Raw genomic sequence first — 19,306 nt, 5'->3', positions numbered from 1 at the left:
ATCTACATGAAAAATGTATAATTTCACAATTAAACATAAATAACATGTTTTTTTTTGTATTTTAATAACGCATACACATCTTTTAAACAGCATAATTATTAACCAGAACAAAAATAAACCAAATGCTATACTTACAATTGGTTCATTGTATTGTATTTTAAAATAATTTTAGGGTAGATATTTTTTATTTGTTTTATTGGGTTTTTACGGCATTTCAACACTTTGGGTCGTTTTATGCCGAGTATCTATGCGTCCAGAGGATATTTACTTCTTTGTTCTAAGTGACGTATTAGTGATAGTTTTATTTTTAAGTGTTTTGATAAAGACGAATTTTTGAGCGTATAAAAGTATGGTGTGGGCGTTGTCTTTTTTATTTTAAATAGATATTTTTCTTTATCGAAAATATCCTTCGTTATTACAAAAATCAATTAAAATGTGTTTGACATCGTATACAAATAGAATGATTTTATTTTTTCTAAAGATATAAGTGGGATAAATGAGTATGACCATTTTTTTTTTTTTTTTTTGGCTAGTATAACTTTATTGTTCTTTTTTAGTTTGTTTTTTGTTGTTGTTTGGTGATTTTTTTAGCATTATCTTATATAATTCGTTGTTGGGAAATTCATTTAAGTAAGCTTGCTATTTTTCCATTGGGTGTGTATTGGTATGTCTTTTTATGTCCGAGTAGATGATTTCTAAATTTAAATCAGTTGGGATGTTTCACGCAACTGTTGATATTGAACCGGTTTATTCATTTCCCTTGATACCAGTATGGTTAGGTGTTTCGCAGAAATTTTTTGTTTCTGATTATTCGGAGGATACTTTTAACAAACAAATATTACAGTATGCTTACAAAAACGTGGCATGCTTTTTTTTAATAAAAGAAATGTAAAAAACAATGAAAAAAAAAAGAGTAATTCTGCAATTATATCGGTTTGAAATGTTAACCCTATTTTAAAGAAGAACCCCTGAATTCATCAACGCACAGAAAATGGTCAATTGTTACGAATGAATTACAGCATTCAGAAATAGAAATTCCGATCACCGAAAAAAGATCAACGGGGACATCTGACTTAGATGCCCTTATCACAGAACTTCAACAAACATATATAAAAAAAAAATCACCTCGATCTAATTAACATCGGTTTTCTTCCCTTTTTCGTGTTTATGTGAATGAATCTAGCTGAAGTGTGTATAAATTCCTTTTTCCCCCATATAATAATAACATGTTGATGATAGGTCCATGCGTCGTGTTTAAATAATTTATTATGCCAAAATTTATTGTCCAGAATTTTTTCTGTATTAAAAATAAAAATAAACAAAAGTATGTATGATGTCCATGATTCAATAAAAATATCACATTCCAAAAATCATTTAAATTGATCAAGTAGTTCATTTGTCATAAAGAAAACCATTCTTAAGCGATTAATGGGAATTCGTAGACATTATAACATAAATCCCGTAAGTCTCTATCATTGAATTATCGCCCTTTGTTTTATTTAGAATGTTTTGAAAACAGCAGAAAGACCTTGTGTTTAATTTTTGTCAAAGTTTACCATGTGAATAGAGACTTGGAGAATTCATAACCGATTTTTTCAACTTTACCGAAATACGGAAATCGACAAGACTTCATAAGATACAACATTGGTTGAAATAGATTAGTATTGAACTAATAGTAGAACCCTACGCTAGTAAGTAGCGATTAAATTAGCTAGTGTGAATTTTGAAAAAGGTCCCATTAGTGCATGTCAGGATAAACTAAGAGGTGCCTTCAATAAGTTGCCAGACTTTTTTGTACAGGCATTTAAAATTGCCGTCGACACGTGAAAATTCATGATGTTATTGTTATACATCTTATGAGATGACTGACAAATTTTTATGACTTCAGGTTCAAATAAACAGCTACAGTAGGAATTGGAATACACCCCACTAAAGCCGGATTGTCACAGTTGGTGAATTTCAAAAATGCAATCTGGACGTGAGGACACTTTAGCAGAACGCTAGGCAAAAAAAAAAACTGTTTTAAACTTGGAAAACTGCAACAGAAACTGATGGAATGCTTCCGACTTGTTTTGAGTCATCTTGCATGAATCAAGCATCAGTTTTTGAGTGACATAAGAGATTCAAGGAAGGTATAGAGTAGGTGAGGGATTATAAGAGGTGTAGGAGGAATAAGGAAGACAGAACACAAGAATAGACTTGTTAAATAAAGAATTTTATGGATAAGGACCGCCGTGTGTATATAGAGACAATAATGGCACAGATTGATGTAAGTGTGGGGATGTACACACATTTTTTCGAGAGGAACTGAAGATGCGGAAGATTTGCGCGAAGTTTTTCTCAAGGGAGCGGTATCCTTGTCATAGCTTGTTTGATCAAGATGGGCATCAAGACAGTTCCTCACTCTCCTTATAGTTCAGAACTTGCTCCTTGTGACTTTTGGTCATTCCCTAAGCTCAAGGTAAACATTAGAGGCTGTCATTATAAGAGAATTACGGAGATGAAATAGGCTGTGACGAGGGGCATTTACACGCTCACACAAAAGGACTTCCATGGGGCCTTCTGGTAGTTGTTGGACATTCTTTCAAAGGGGACTAGAGTTTCATGAGTGTACTATCAATAAGAGTGGCCATACGAAAAAAGTCCGGAAACTTATTGGCGGCACCTAGTAGCTGAAAACGGAATTGTTTTCAGATACGGGTGACATGAGTTGAAACGGTTCAACAAGACAAACTCCTTGGACAAAACTATGTATTTCAGTTCAGTCTCTCCTTTGTGAGTGAAACGAACAGACACGCAAATAATGTCAAAATAATCGATGATGAATGTTACCGATGTCTGTACGTCCGTGCGTCAACCATTTTGTTAGATAGAAAGTAAGTTTAAGAAGTTTAGCATTCGTTATTAGTCTCTCTCTCCATAAGTAAATTCTCTCTAATAAAACCTTGAAGAACTCGGCAAAGGCCTCTTTTGTGTTTTTCATGCATGAATAGTTTGTTTAGTTAAACAGATAAGACGATCATGATCACATATGAAAAAACAACGAGAAGAAACGCGTGTAAAAAAGAAGTCCCGTATAGAAACTCGTGCAGTATATATAAAAAGATTTATTTGTCTTCTTGATGGCTCATTGTTGAGAACATAGCACAAGAATAGCCACGGGAGGAAGAGAAGCAAGATGTGTTTAAATGGAGTCAAACCGTTAATTACAAAACTGTATTATAGGTAATTGGTAATCTGGAAGTCCTTTGAGTCCATAACCCTATAGATAACCACACACGTATGTATAAAAAAAAAAATTAGGGGTTTTGATAACTCCTGGATTAGAAGGGGCAATTATAGCCAGATCGAATAATGTCCGGAACTAAGGTGGCTGCAGCACAACTTCGAATTACACGGTGCATAGTTTATGTATTCGTCTTTGTAATATAAATGGAAATTAAAAAAAAAAAAAGAGCAAAAAAAAAAAACGTGTACTTACTCCAGAAGTTGCTCGATTCGGCGGCGGCGGCTGCAGCTGCGGCGGCGGCTGGAGGTGGTGGCTCCATGAGAGCCGACATTTGTTCCATTAAAGCCGACACATGCGCAGCATCGCCCGCCGTGTCCCTCACCAAGAAAAAAGGAAAATTCCCATGGGACAATTGGTTCCGTTCTCGCGTTCCTAAAAATAAAAAAAAAACAAGATTTATGTAATAATAAGTTAAAACATTAAATATAGTACTGGTATGTACGTTATCATTATTCACCCACCCTTTTTTAGAAAGCTATGATCGCCTATTCGCCGAACATATACTTTACACCCCCCTCCCTAACGAAGTAAAAACTGCTTCGGGGAATGGTATAATGACTACCAAACATACATTACATTGCACCCAAAGAAATGAGATAATGTCTGGGAGAATCGTAGCATAACAGCAGATATTACACTAGTCCACACCTTATTATTTTTTTTAATATCTAGGTAGGTAATCCGTTGGATGGTATTATGACCACAAACCCCCCCCCCCCCACTAAATAAAAAACTTAAAATTGTGCGTGGGAGAATGCAATGTAAAATAATTATTTTATTTTATCTGAGGCCGCTGTGTTGTTGTTGTTGTTGTTGTTGTTGCTGCTTTTTTGAGCAGAAGGAGGAGGAGGAAGCACAAGAAGAAGAAGAAGAAGAAGAAGAGGAGGAGGAGGAGGAGGAGGAGCATTATTCTTGACGATGAATTTTTGTTGGCATTCATTGCCTCGATATCTTTCGATTAAGAATTCTTTCTAGAAGGATATAAGGTAATTACGGGAGGGGAACAACGTGAAGGTCGCCAACGTCCTTAAGTGACAATGTTTCTGTGGAATGAACTGGGTTCGAATTTGGCACACTCAGCTTGTCAGCACGCGTTGTTAACCACTGGGTTTAAAGTGAAAAAAGACGCCTCTCCAATTTTGATCGGGAGTGGGGGGGGGGCTCTCCAGTCCGTATTGAGGAGCAGCAGTGTTATGAAATGCTGGTTGAATTTATCGGTATTTTCATGGCAAGTGCTCGGCTGAGCTCCAATCTATGTCCCCCCTTCGGCATTCTTTCACAAGAAACACCCGTTTAGCAGAAAACACTATGACTAATTTCCCCCCACTCTTTATCTGTGCCTAAACCTAAACGTAGATTCCATGAACAAAGCTTCTTTCTTAGAACTGCACGCCTGTGGAATTGTCTTCCGTTTTTGATGAACCGTTCCATATAAGTTAACAAATTTATCGAATTTCCATTACTAACGATTACTATATTGTCCAATTTCTACTGTACACTCTTTAACCCTTATCCTCGAGTGACCTCTTGGCCTTGATAATTATGATGCCTATGTAAAAAAAAGAGAGAGTTGTAAAGAAAGTGGTTTAGATAAAGCGTATTTATTTGAAAAATGATAAACGTCATAAAAATATCTTTTTTTTATCATAAAAGTCTTTTTATTCAATCAAACATTATGAAAAATGTATTTTACTTTTACAAACATAAAAATATCTATTTTATCAATTTTATTCTAACATTAATCGTTAATTATTTTTGCGACGAAATTCATTAATCATTTTTCAACATTAATCATTAATTATTTTTTCAACATTATTCAATAATTATTTTTCAACATTATTCAATAATTATTTTTTCACTGTTAATCATTAATTATATTTTAAACGTTAATAATTAATTATTTTTTCAACATTAATCATTAATTATTTTTTCAACATTATTCAATAATTATTTTTTAACGTTAATCATTAATTATTTTTTCAACATTATTCGATAATTATTTTTTCAACGTTAATCATTAATTATTTTTTTACATTATTCAATAATTATTTGTTCAACGTTAATCATTAATTATTTTTTCAACATTATTCAAAAATTATTTTTTCACTATTAATCATTAATTATATTTTTAACAAAATTCAATAATTATTTTTTCAACGTTAATCATTAATTATTTTTTCAACCTAATTCAATAATCATTTTTTCAACGTTAATCATTATTTTTTCAACATTATTCAATAATTATTTTTTCAACGTTAATCATTAATTATATTTTCAACAAAATTCAATAATTATTTTTTCAACGTTTATCATTAATTATTTTTTCAACCTAATTCAATAATCATTTTTTTCAACGTTAATCATTAATTGGTTTTCAACATTATTCAGTAATTATTTTTTCTTCATTAATTATTAATTATTTTTCAACATTAATCATTAGTCATTGTTTCACCATAATTATTAATCAAACATTAGAATAAATAATTTATTTATAAAATAGTTTTGTCTAATTCGCCGCCGCCATAGAAATCCTTGCAGTTGACCATTAAAATTTGCTTTACTCGTTAAAATCGAAAAAATATCTTATTACGAAAAGAACTCGCAAAAAAAAAAGAATCTCGTTAAAAATATTTTTTAATTTCGTTTCCAAAATCTTTTTTTATAAATTCTTTTATTCGTTTATTGTAATAAAAATACTTTTTTAAATATTGATAATAAAATATATTATTTAAAAATAAAACAATATACTCTCAACAATGTTCTTCCCCACGAGGCCAGAGTCAGACACAAATGCGGCACTCTGGATAGGAACAACAACAATAATTTAAAAAATTGGCCTCACTCTAGAAGGATTTCTTATTCATGGATCGAGGTCAGAAAAGGTGAAGTGAAGTATCGGAATAGATACTACACTTTGCTCCTAGCCAATGTTAGTAAAAGTCCAAATAACACACTACATTCAACCATGACTTTATAACACTTCTCGCCATCCGTATTGACTCAATAGGTCCCGATCAAAATTGGAAAGGTATTTCTTAAGTTTAACCAACACTGTCCGACTGTAATATTCATGTTGCTGGTTGCTCTTGTTATTCTTCCTGTTTATTTTGCCTCTTCAAGAGAGTAATATTAGAAACGACTCCCCCCCCAAAAAAAAGAAAAGTAGTCTTTTTTTTTTACACAGTGATCACCACTTTCAAGGCCCGGAAGCCACTCAGGGATAAGGGTTGTTGCAAGTACATTACGTTAGTGTGGAGATTTGATGAAGTGTTTACTTAAGGGGGCGGTTCATTAGGAATTTGTTAACGTTGGGCTTGAACACATCCAAGTTGTAGTCCGGTGGGAAGCAGGCAGACGGAACAGAGTTCCACAAGCCAGTAACCGATAACAAAAGATTGAAGTGCGGTATCAGAACAGATACAACACTTTGATCTTGGCCGTTTGCATTTGTTATTCTTGTTAAAGAGGTTGGTCTTTTGCATAGAGGTCACGAATCTCACTGTGGAGTCGAACCTGAAACTCGAATAGAAATACACTGTAGAATAACGTATATTTTGGACTAAGTTTCCTTCCGGGCGATTTCACGGATTATGATGACCATAAAAATATAGGAGTGTTAAATATTCATTGGTCATCATTCAATCGAGAGCAACTTCGGGTTGCCCTGCTGGTATATATATATATACTAGCATTTCAGCCCGGCGTTTCCCAGGTGTTTGGAGGTGTATGTTGAGCAAAAAAAAGCGGTCAATTTTTTAAACTTTGATCCCTATTATAACCGCAGAGGTAAATTTTTTTTAAACTTTGACCCTTATTATGACCCCTTAATATTTATTGTTTAGGTCTCAAATCCGGTTAATAAGTTAGATCCATGTCCAAAGAACATATATCTAAAATTTCAAGTGTTTAGACCGAAAATTGTCGAAGGAGTTTCGTAGAGTTCTCAAAGGTAAAATCGTTGAACTTTGACCCTTTAACAGTCAAATATCTAGCCGAAAACCGATCACAAACATTTTCCTAAATCTCAGTACACTGTATATCAAGTTTCGAGTCTGTAGACTAAAAATTGACAGAGTTATTGCGTAGGGAAATGTACACAGACACACGCACAGACACACACACAGACACTTATATATATATATTTATATATATATATATATATTTATATATATATATATATATATATTTATATATATATATATTCTTGACTCTTCCATTTTCTTTAACTTTATTAACTTTCTTACATTTTTTCTATTATTCAAATTCGATAGTGTTTCATAAACACAGTAGTATTTGGATATATGGATAAGCAGCAATTTTAGTCATTTAGAAGTGCTTGAAAACTTCACCGTTCACTCATTTTCGACCAAATTTCAAACAATCATTCCAGTTTATAGATCGCCTTCTCAGCTATATTATGAAAAAAAAAATTCAATTTTCGTTCAGTAAAACAAAAGTTATGATGAATTTATTGGTGTTCAAAATCGTAAAACAACGTAAGGAGGCGAGCGACGTTTTTATGACTGGTTTCCATAGCAACAACGTCGCTTCATCGACTACTGTAGCTACCAATTCACCACTCTCGCGAAAAGGAAAGCAAGTAGTGAAGTAGACAGAATGAAAGAATGAAAGGGAGATAATTAGGGCGATTTTCTTGAAGCATACGAGTGACGTACTTTGTTAATACATATTTGTATGTTTTTCCAAATATTTTTTTCTTCTTAACGTTTCCGTGTTTTTTTGTTTTAACTTTGACAACGGCGTTTTATTCTTCTCTTTTTTTTCATTTTTTTTTTTCACTTTTTTTTCATTTTTTCTTCATTTTATTTCATTTTTCTTCATCTCTTTTTCTTCATTTTTCTTCGTTTTTTAAAAATAATTTTTCATTTATTTTCATTTTTCTTCATTTTTTTCATTTTCTTCATCTCTTTTTCTTCATTTTTCTTCATTTTTTTCTCTTTGTCTTTCTTTTCTTGCATTTTTTATTTTTTATTCTTTATTATTTTCCTATTATTTTTTCCCTTTGACCTTTCGATAGCTTTAAGTATTTTTCCATAATAAGTATAACTTCTTATTAGATTTCCATGTTTGTATGTTTTTTTAAATGTTTTCTCCTATGATTTCTGAAAGTTTCCGCTTCATTTTAACAGTATATTAAATTTCGTTTAATGAATTTGTTTCTTTCATATTTCTCCTCTATTTCATTTTTTAAAATTATTAAGTGACTATTCTCATCGGCTTTAGATATGTCTGACAAAATGATCTAGCATTTGATAAAGAGGTCTTCTCTCGAAATATATCACGAAACATGGTCTTACATATTGGATAATTAGGTAAAGTTTACCATACAAAAACATCGCTAGCTTTTGGGTTCATTCTCAACGCCAACCTATTTATATCTCTTACATTGTGATAGCCTTATAATACTCGAAATATTTTCAGCGTATAGCGCACAGATTAAATCGTGACATCTGAAGAGTGGCCGTCGTTTCTCTTCTACTGTATGTCGTTCCTTTCAGTTCTTTCTTCGTGATCTGACTTCATCTTTTTATCCCAAAACGCGACCCGTTTATGTCGCTTTCAACTTGACTCTTTTCAACCTTCCAGCGAGTTGCATTACGCTTCCACTTTCACGGCCCACGTTGGGCCTCAGATCCAATTACCTTGACTCTCAACCCTTGACCTCTGTCCGACGTAGTGGGTAGGGGGTCATGCGGTGTCGACCGCGTCAACATTGAAATAAACGAACCAGAATAATAAGCATTCACGAATGCCGGACGTGTACACACACACACACACACACACACACACACACACACACACACACACACACACACACACACACACACACATATATATATATAGCGTATATTTTACGACCGGGCAAAACTTGGCAGCCTGCTAGTAGCAGTTCTCTTAAATAATTAATTAATATTAGCAGTTCTCTTTAAATAAATTAATAATAGCAGTTTTCTTAAATAATTAAATAATTATAGCAGTTCTCTTAAATAATTAAGTAATATATATATATATGTGTGTGTGTGTGTATATATAATTATTTAATTTAATCACATACATAATATACGACGATATAATTTATGCGAAAATTTTTCAGTATTTACTTCAACAGTGCTCAATGCATAGGTAGAACTTGGTAGTAATAAATATATATACATATATATATACATATATATATATAGTAAGCTATGAAATATATATGGCAATTAAGCTACACAGAATATTTCGCATTTTATTCTCGTGAGTATTCTTCAGGCTTCAGAATAAAACGAGGGATATTCTGTGTAGCTTAACTGCCATATATATTTTCATACTTACTACCTAGGTCTACCTATGTATTGTATATATATATATATATATATATATATATATATATATATATATATATATATATATTGATATGTAGTTTGCTTGAAGCATTGTGTGGGATAGGTATGTAGTAGAGATTTAGAAGGCTATCACAATGCGAGGAATGAGATATAGTTGTTGTTGGTGAACAAGTGGCAATTTACAAATCAATAAGTACATACATGTATGTTTACATATACGTGTATATATATATATATATATATATATATATATATATATATATATATATATATGAATATGTATAAGTTAAGGTTTCAAAATTTTAATTAGAATTACATTCATCGTGTGGATAAATATTATTTTGGAATTCATCATATAAATTTATCTTAAAATTCATAAATAAGGATTAGAAATTTCGAAATAGTAGTTATGTTTCTCCAATCTCTCGTACCCCACTCGCCAATCTTTCACGAGAAACGCCCGTCTGGCTGAAACTACTGTCAATAATTTTCCCCACTCTTTATCTGTGCCTAAATCCAAACGTAGATTCCATGAGCAGAGCTTCTTTCTCAGAAGTGAACGGCTGTGGAACTCTTTTCCGTTTGCCTGTTTCCCACCTGACTACAACTTGGATGTCTTCATGTCCAACATAAACAAATTCCTGACAAACCGTCCCCTTAAGTAAGACGCTCTATCAAATCTCCAATACTAAAGATTACTACAATACTATCTAATTAATTACTGTGCACGCAATAAGCCTTATCCCTGAGTGGTCTCCGGGCCTTGATAAGTGGTGACCTCCATGTAAAAAAAAAAAAAAAAAAAAAAAAACCCGAAACCCGACGTATTGCGTTTCAATTGGAAAATTATAACAATATCTTCTACAGTTGCGTCAGCCATTTTTTATTTTTTTTTGTCTCATACCACTTTTTAATTTCTAGTCGAAAAAGTGAAATAGCAATATGTATTGATAGACACATTTTTTGTTTACTCGTTTCTGCATTCCTTACAAAACATGATGTCTTATTTAGTAGTGAGGCTGGGTAATCAAGGCTGGGAGGCCACTCAATGATAAAGATTAATTAAGTGTTAGGTAGATGGGGAGACAACATGCTCAGTAATGGCGATTCTTAATTAATTATTTAAGAGAACTGCTATCATTACTTAATTATTTCACAGAATTGCTATTATTACTTAATTATTTCACAGAACTGCTATTATTATTAAATTATTGAAAAGAACTATTATTATTATTATTAATTATTTAACTGAACTACTATTAATAAAATATGATTGAGAGAACTGCTATTATTTAATTGTTTAAGAGAACTGCAATTATTAATTAATTATTTAAGAGAACTGCTATTATTATTGAATTATTAAAGGTCCCTGCGATTATTATGGTTATATAAGAACACTGCGATTATTACTTACTTATTTAAGAGAACTAATATTATTACTTAATTATTTAAGAGAGCTGCTATTATTATTAATTATTTAAGAAAACTGCTATTATTATTAATTACTTAAGAGAACTGCTATTATTACTGAATTATTTAAAAGACCTGTTCTTATTTAATTATGTAGAAGAACGGCTCTTATTTAATTTTTTAAGAGAACAGCTATTATTAATTTATTATTTTAGAGAATTTGCTATTATTAATTAATTATTAAAGAAAACTGCTATTATTTATTTTTTAAAGAGAACTGCTACTATTATTTAATCAATATTATTATTAATTATTCAAAAGAACTGCTATTATTATGAATTATTGAAGAGAACTGCTCTTATTTAATTATTTAAGAGAACTGCTATTATTAATTACTTATTTAAGGGAACTGCTATTATTATTTTTAATTATTTTAGAGAACTGCTATTTAAATTAATTTTTTAAGAAAACTGATCGGATTTTATTATTTCAGAGAACGGCTTTTATTTAAATATTTAAATTTTTAAGAGAACTGCTATTATTATTAATTATTTAAGAGAGCAGCTATTAATAATAATAATAATAATAATAATAATAATAATAATAATAATAATAATAAAGAGAACTGCTATTATTTAATTATTTAAGAGAACTGCTATTATTAGTTAATTATTTGTGAGAACTGCTAAAGAGAAACTAATTACGTTAAATCATATAGGTTACTGCAAATTAGGGCCAGGTGTATAGGTACAATCTGAAGGGTAAGTTGCGCAGTAAGAATTTTTTCACATTACATTTAAATTTCTTTATATTGCTTGAGACGGTCTTGTGATTCGAGTAGATAATCTATTAGAATAGAAAGCATTTCTGTATTTTGCGAGATCTAACCAACTCCACAATCGTTTAGTATTATACCCGCCTCTACCCAACACTCTTACATATGACCGATGACCGTTTAGGGTATTTTTACCGATATTAAATTTTATAAATAACTCTCTTCAGCCTTTTTCTGATCCGATCGACGACCTCATTGAAGTTATTCATTGCTTACATTTATTCCCACAAACAATAAGGAGAGAACTTGAATGCCTACTGGAGAGAATTAGAATCCCCGCTAGACACAATCCTCGTGATTAAGGTTTCTCTGAACATAAGTTTACCAGGACAACCTGGAATGGGAATACTTTTCCCTACAAGTAAACCCTGACTAAATATTCGAAATCACATAATATTCGCAACCCAAATAAGATTTCCTCGATATAGCTAACCAACATTGGTTTTTACTAGGAATCGGGCACTTTCTCCAAGTGATATTACTTGAAGTAACAGTAAGGAGACTGGATATTTGACCAGCCTGGATGAATTTTTCGTGGAATTAGGTATGGCTATGAAATCACATATTTAATTGGTCAATTGGAGAGAGGAAAAACATGTTCTCAACGTCTTTTACTAAGTCAGTGTTTTAGCGGTAAAGGAGAACTTTAATGGAGTATTTGAATATCTATGTATCTCATGTAGAGATCAAGTGTAAGCTCCAGGAAAGGGGGATTCTCGTTATAGAACCTCGACCGAAATAAAATGAATTAAAATATTTAATACATACTACGATATACTATAACATAGAATAATCAAGTGCGAAGGAAAATAAACATTAACATTCTTTAACGTTTAAAATATAAAAGAAAGCTTAAATGAAATATCCGAATATCTGCGCATCTTATACCAAAATCCAATGTTAGTCCCAAGAAGAGACCATTGACTGCAATGAAAGGAACAAGTTTGATTGGTGACCCTACAAACTTTTACTGCTGTCTAGTGTGTACGGGAACTAATAATATATCAAATCCAGGGTGGAACGATAACATTGTCGCCCTAGAAAAGACTGCACGATTCCATTTCCGTTGGATACCATTTGTTGAAAACCATTTACTAGTTGGTCAGTTGTGTATAATTTCCAAGAGCGAATCTATCATCTCTGAAAGTGAGACAATGCTCAATAAGTGCTATCGGAGATTCGCCACAGAGATGCTCAACAAAGATGCTCAATGGAAATGCGCCACGAAGATGCGCCACGAAGATGCGTCACGGAGATGCGCCATGAAGATGCGCAATGGAGATGCACCATGAAGATGCACCACGAAGATGCGCCACGAAGATGCGTCACGGAGATGCGCCATGAAGATGCGCAATGGAGATGCACCATGAAGATGCACCACGAAGATGCGCCACGAAAATACGCCACGAAGATGCGCAACTGAGATGCGCCACGAACATGCGACAGGAACATGCGCCCTGAAGATGCGCCACGAAGATGCGCCATGAAGATGCGCCACGGAGATGCACCACGGAGATGCACCACGAAGATGCGTCATGGAGATGCGCCATGAAGATGCGCCACGGAGATGCACCATGAAGATGCGCCATGAAGATGCATTACGGAGATGCGCCATGAAGATGTGCCATGGAGATGCGCCACGAAAATGCGCCATGAAGATGCGCCATGGAGATGCACCAAGAATATGCGTCACGGAGATGCACCACGAAGATGCGTCACAGAGATGCACCACGAAGATGCGTCACGGAGATGCACCACGAAGATGCGCCACGGAGATGCGCCACTCATGCTCTCTACGATCCAAGTTATGACAACAGAACCATTGCGATCACCCTAAAAATACAAATCCGGACGATTCAACCCTTGATGGTACAGCTCAACAAAGTTTCCGGCCACGGTTATAGTTTTTGGTGTCGTTTCAAGCGAGGCCCACCTTATGCCACCTCACATTTTCAAAGTCGGCTTGAAAGTCAACACCTATGTGTACCGGGATGTGTTGAAGAGTGTGGTGATCCCCTGGTTTAATCAGGTGAGCATTGATAGACCCTGTGTGTGGCAGCAGTATGATTCGGCCCCGGCCCACAAGTCCAAAGAGACCCAGGCATGGCTTCAGAAGGAGTGTTACGCCTTTGTACTTTTATCTCACTGCTCTCCTCCTCCCCCGATCTGAACCCGGTAGACTACTTCGTTTGGTTACACGTCGAGAACATCACGAACATGACGTCTCACAACACAAAAGTCAGCCTGATCCTCGCCGCATTACCCCGCCGGCGCTTGAAGAAAACAGATGCTCCTAGTTCCGAACCCGTATCAAGGCGGTGATTGAGGCTGAAGGCGGCTACATTGATTAGATGTCAGCTCTACTAGATAATCAACTTATCTGAATTGATTTTTTCAATAAAAGTTTTAAAATAAAGCTGCAGTGTCCGTTTTTTATTTTCAGGGCGACCATCTTTTCGTGGCACCGTGTAAATATTTTTTTATTAATATTATGTATAGTTTTCCTAATCTTATAAAATCATGACATAAAAAGTATTGCTGACGATTTGCTAAATCATTAATGGGTCCTTTTCTTTTTTCTTTGCGATTTTTCTTTCACAGACGTGATGTTGCTAGTCTCAGTTCTTCCTTTCAATACTATTATAGTATGCGTTCCGCAGAACTGCTTCTTTTCTTCCAGCTCGTTTGACTCGTTTCTTAGTGGTCTCTATCAATCCGTTGTTTTTATATTTTGTCACAAAATACCTTCTTATTCCAACCAGTAGGTTCTTTCCAAAACCTGCAAAGTCGTGGAATTCCTTACCTCCTAACTGTGTGATTCTTACCTATAGCCTTCGCCTTTTCACGACTAAGGTTAATGGGACTCATATTTTTGCTGTAATCAGCTTTCGTTCTTGTTATTTCATTACATCAATTAGCTTCACGTTTTGTCTGGGGCGATTTACATAAAAATAACCGATAAATGCAAGGAAATTGTCTTACTAGGAAGCTGATTGGGAATTTAATTTTTACAGAGAGAATACTGCTGCCATATCTGGGCAGGAGCTGCTAAAAATAGCCTATCCTGCCTTACAGAGTACAAAATAGACTTCGTGGCTTAGTGGGGGATTCCCTTTTCTCTTCCCTGCAACCTCTCTCCCACAGAAGAGACGTTGCGAGCCTGTCTTTGTTTTACCGTTATTTCCATGGCAAGTGCTCGTCTGAGCTCCAATCTTTTACGAAAAACACCCGTCTAGCTGAAGCCACTGTCAAAAATTTTCCCCACTCTCTAACCGTGCCTAAATCAAAACGTAGATTCCATGAACACAGCTTCTTTCTTAGAACAGCACGTCAGTGGAACTCTGTTCCGTCTGCCTGTTTCCCACCTGACTACAACTTGGATGTCTTCAAATCCAACGTAAACAAATTCCTGATGAACCACCCCCTTAAGTAGACACATTATGAAATCTCAACACTTACGTACAACGTACTGTACATGCAATAACCCTTATCCCTGAGTGGCTTCTGGGCCTTGATAAGTGGTGACCTCCTTGTAAAAAAAAAAAAAAATGCAAGCTGCTCAGTAGCCGATCTGAAAATATTATACGTCGATACCTTATAAACAACTAAAAAGCACCCTAAACAGCGAATGAAAAATTCGATTTGGGAAATCGATTTTCGCTGTGACTGTAAATGATAATCTAACAGTATAGTAAACAGTGAAGAAATCGAAAACAAAAAAATACGCAACAAATACCTTTAAACAAACGCCATAAAAAGTGTTTTTTTAAGGTAAAATCTTAACACTTTTGAAAACCGAGTAACCTTATATATAAACGGCTATATGTTTGTCTGTCTGTCTTCAAACTCTAGCGCCTTCAGAACTAAAAGTCGCAGAGTTGCGCTAGGAGTCTCAAATAATTGGATTTCTACGGGCCGATCTTGTATGGGTCTTTAGCTGGTTAAAATTGTTTTAAGGGGTCAAAAATGGGACAAAATTAAAAAAAAGAATAGTTAAACATTTCGTACAATCATCTTAGTTTATTTTTAATTTTTAAATTGTTTGTATATGTGTAAGGTTGCTACAGTGGTAACGTCACCAGCTTTCCATGCTACAGTTTCGATTCTAGCTGACGGCACCCAAATCCTCCTTTCATTTTATTTTTGAAATCACGACTCTATAATAATATATACGAAATCTAGACAAATTAAAATATCATATTTAAGCGTATTTTACGCCCGGGCAAAGCCGCTTCCACCCCGCTAGTGTTATGTATTTTTAAATTCATTATTTCGTGAGATTAAATTTGAAAATTTTAGAAAACCAAGTCGTCTGTATAAATGTTATTAAATGCGAAAAATCATTTTGAACCTGGGTAGAGAGTTGAGCAGCAACGTGTTGGGTAAAATTACATTTACATTTCTAAATATTGTTTCGATTGTAGAAACAATGAGCAGAGGGGAAATTCCACAAGCAAAAGTGCGGATTATTATACTCATCTCAGTAAACATTCCAAATAATTAAATAATATACCATTCCGTATGGACCCGACCATGGAAAATCAAATATAAACGTGGATTTATAAGACCAAAAAATCCAACGTTGATCGCCCTTCGGGGCCCGTGGCGCAGTGGATAGAGACGTTGAATTTCTACTGTTCCAGATGAGCATTGTCTGAAGATAGCGGTTTCAATCCTACCCAAAGCCGGCCAGAGGCTTAGTTGGCCAAAACGTGAAGAGACGACAACAACTATGGAAGGCAGTAATTGCTGAGATTGCAGTCAGAAGATTCAGAGTTCCTATCCCGTTGCGGGTACCACCTGACGAAGGTCAGAGGAATAGTTGTCCGAAGCTGAATCCACTGTGAAAAATTTCCCCCACTCTTTATCTGTGCCTAAATAAAAACGTGGATTCCATGAACAAAGCTTCTTTCTTAGAACTGCACGCCTGTGGAACTCTGTTCCGTCTGCCTGCTTCCTACCTGACTACAACTTGGATGTCTTCAAGTCCAACGTTAACAAATTCCTAATGAACCGCCCCCTTAAGTAAACACTTCATCAAATCTCCACACTAACGTACTGTACTTGCAATAACCCTTATCCCTGAGTGGCTTCTGGGCCTTAATAAGTGGTGACCACCGTGTAAAAAACAAACATAACTAAAAAGATGAGAATAATAGTCCGCAATGAATAAATAAATGAATAAATAATACTCATCTCAAGAAACATTCAAAATAATTAAATAATATATTTTTTCTTTCTTTAGATTTACCTCTTTTTTATTTTCTCCCTTTGCAATAGTCTTTTTTTTCTTTTCTTTCTTAATTTCTATACATTTATCTTTTGCCTTTTTTCTTACTTTCTTTTTCTAATTGTCTTTCTCTTCCCTGTCTTCCCCCTTTCTTTATTTAATTTTTTTCACACAAATCATTTAATTTTTTTCTTTCTTTTTCTCTCATTAGTCATCATTCGTACTTTCTTTCTTTCTTTATATTCATTCTTTAATCCCGTCTTTCTATCATACTAGCAGTTCAGCCACGCTTTGCTCGGACCCTTTGTACACTTCATAAATTAATGTGCATATATATATATATATATATATATATATATATATATATATATATATATATATATATATATATGTGTATTAAAAAGTTTGATCCATGTCCAGGTAACATACATGTAAAATTTTAAGTGTTCAGACCCAAAATTGGCGGAGGAGTTTGGTAGAATCTGCGAAGTTCAACTCTTTCAACGTTTGCCTCTTGGCAGCCAAATTCTAGCCTCAAAACTAATTTAAAATGTTTGAATACCATTTATGTAAAATTTCAAATGTTTAGACCAAAAATTGGCTGAGTAATTTGGTAGAGATTACGGAGGTAATTTTTGTAAAACGTTGATCACAATTTTGACACCTTAACATTTATTGTTTGGGGGTTAAATCAAATTAAAAAGTTGAATACATGTCCAAGTAACTTACATCTAAAATTTCAAGTGGTTAGACCTAAAATTGGCGGAGGAGTTTGGTAGAGTTTTCAAAAGTCAAATCGTTGACTCCTTGACAGGCAAATTTCTGGCCGAAATCCGATTAAAAAATTTTTCCCAAATCTCAATACGCCTTATGTCAGATCTAGAATCTCTAGACTGAAAATTGGCAGAGGAGTTTGGTAGGGATATTTACACAAACGTATACACACACAGACAATTTAACTTATATAGATAATAGCATGGGTCCCCGGCGTTGCCCGGGTATTTGGAGGTGTATGTTGAGCAAAAAAAAAAAAAAAGCGGTCAATTTTTTTTTTAACTTTGACCCCTATTATGACCCTTAAAATTTATTGTTTTGGGCTTAAATCAAGTTATTAAGTTAGATCCATGTCAAAGGAACCTATATCTAAAATTACAAGTGTTTAGACCGAAAATTGGGGGAGGAGTTTGGTAGAGTCCTCAAATCGTTGAACTTTGACCTCTTAATAGCTACATTTCTGGCCGAAAACGGATCACATAGATTTTCGCAAATCTCAGTACCCTGTATATCAAATTTTGAGTCTGTAGACTGAAAATTGACAGAGTTATTGCGTAGGGAAATGTACACAGACACAGACAGACACGTTCACTTTCATAGATATATAGATATCGATTTCATTTTTCTTTGTGGCCACCCACCTTCTTTCTTTCTTTCTTTAATTGTGTTTTCCATTTCTTTTAAATTTCTTTTTCTTTATACAAACCTTTGAGTTTTCTCTCTCTACTTTTATTCTTATTCTTTTACCATCATTTCTTTCCATCCATAATTAAGTCCCCTTATCACTCTTTCTTTTTCTGTTTCTCCCTTTCTTTTTTTTTTATTTAATTTTTTACCTACTCTTTACTTCCTCTTTTTCTTTCTTTTTATTTCTATACAACTATCTTCGATTTATTTATTTATTGTGTCTCACGTAACCTAATCGAATCTCGATCTGGTTTACTGTACACATAGTTTCGAAAAAGTTGTCACCCCCCCAAAAAAAAAAACAAAAAAAAACAAATATATAACAAATAAATGTTATCAAAGGCAAGATAAGTTAGATTTCTACCTAACTGGATAATTTGTTAATGGTTTTATTTAATGTAAAATTATTACTCTGCTCGAAATACATAGTGTTTATCGATGTATTTGAAAATACGAATGGCGGCGGACTCTATGTTGAAGACGTTAAGTTTAAGAAAATGAGTTAAAACTAAAAAATATACAAAATATTTTAGAAACTCACTCAATATATGCTACCGTGACATAGTTTGACATATAATCGGTGGGTTTCTATTATTTTGTATGTTTTTTTTCAGTTTTAACTCATTTTCCTAAACTTAACGTGTTCCACATAGCGTCCGCCGCCATTTGTATTTTTCAAATACATCGATAAGTTCTGTATGCTTTTCGAGTCGAATAAACATTTTATATTAAAT

At 33.8% G+C, this 19,306-nt stretch overlaps 1 protein-coding gene across 6 annotated transcripts in view; it reads right to left on the bottom strand.

The window, feature by feature from the left end:
* The window catches only part of LOC145260423 (homeobox protein six1-like), a 1,097,433-nt gene that overhangs the window by 703,565 nt on the left and 374,562 nt on the right, over positions 1-19,306 (bottom strand). For all 6 annotated transcript variants that reach the window (XM_080118409.1, XM_080118411.1, XM_080118419.1 and 3 more), the window contains exon 2: positions 3,482-3,661. In XM_080118409.1, coding sequence (XP_079974535.1) covers positions 3,482-3,661 — 180 coding nt within the window. The remainder of the gene's footprint in view (positions 1-3,481; positions 3,662-19,306) is intronic.

This window comes from Euprymna scolopes, chromosome 36 (assembly GCF_053919585.1).
Source record: "Euprymna scolopes isolate OS-2025 chromosome 36, ASM5391958v1, whole genome shotgun sequence".
Taxonomy (NCBI): Eukaryota; Metazoa; Mollusca; class Cephalopoda; order Sepiida; family Sepiolidae; genus Euprymna; species Euprymna scolopes.
Note: the sequence above shows the minus strand (reverse complement) of the source record. Positions and strands in the feature narration are given on the sequence as shown.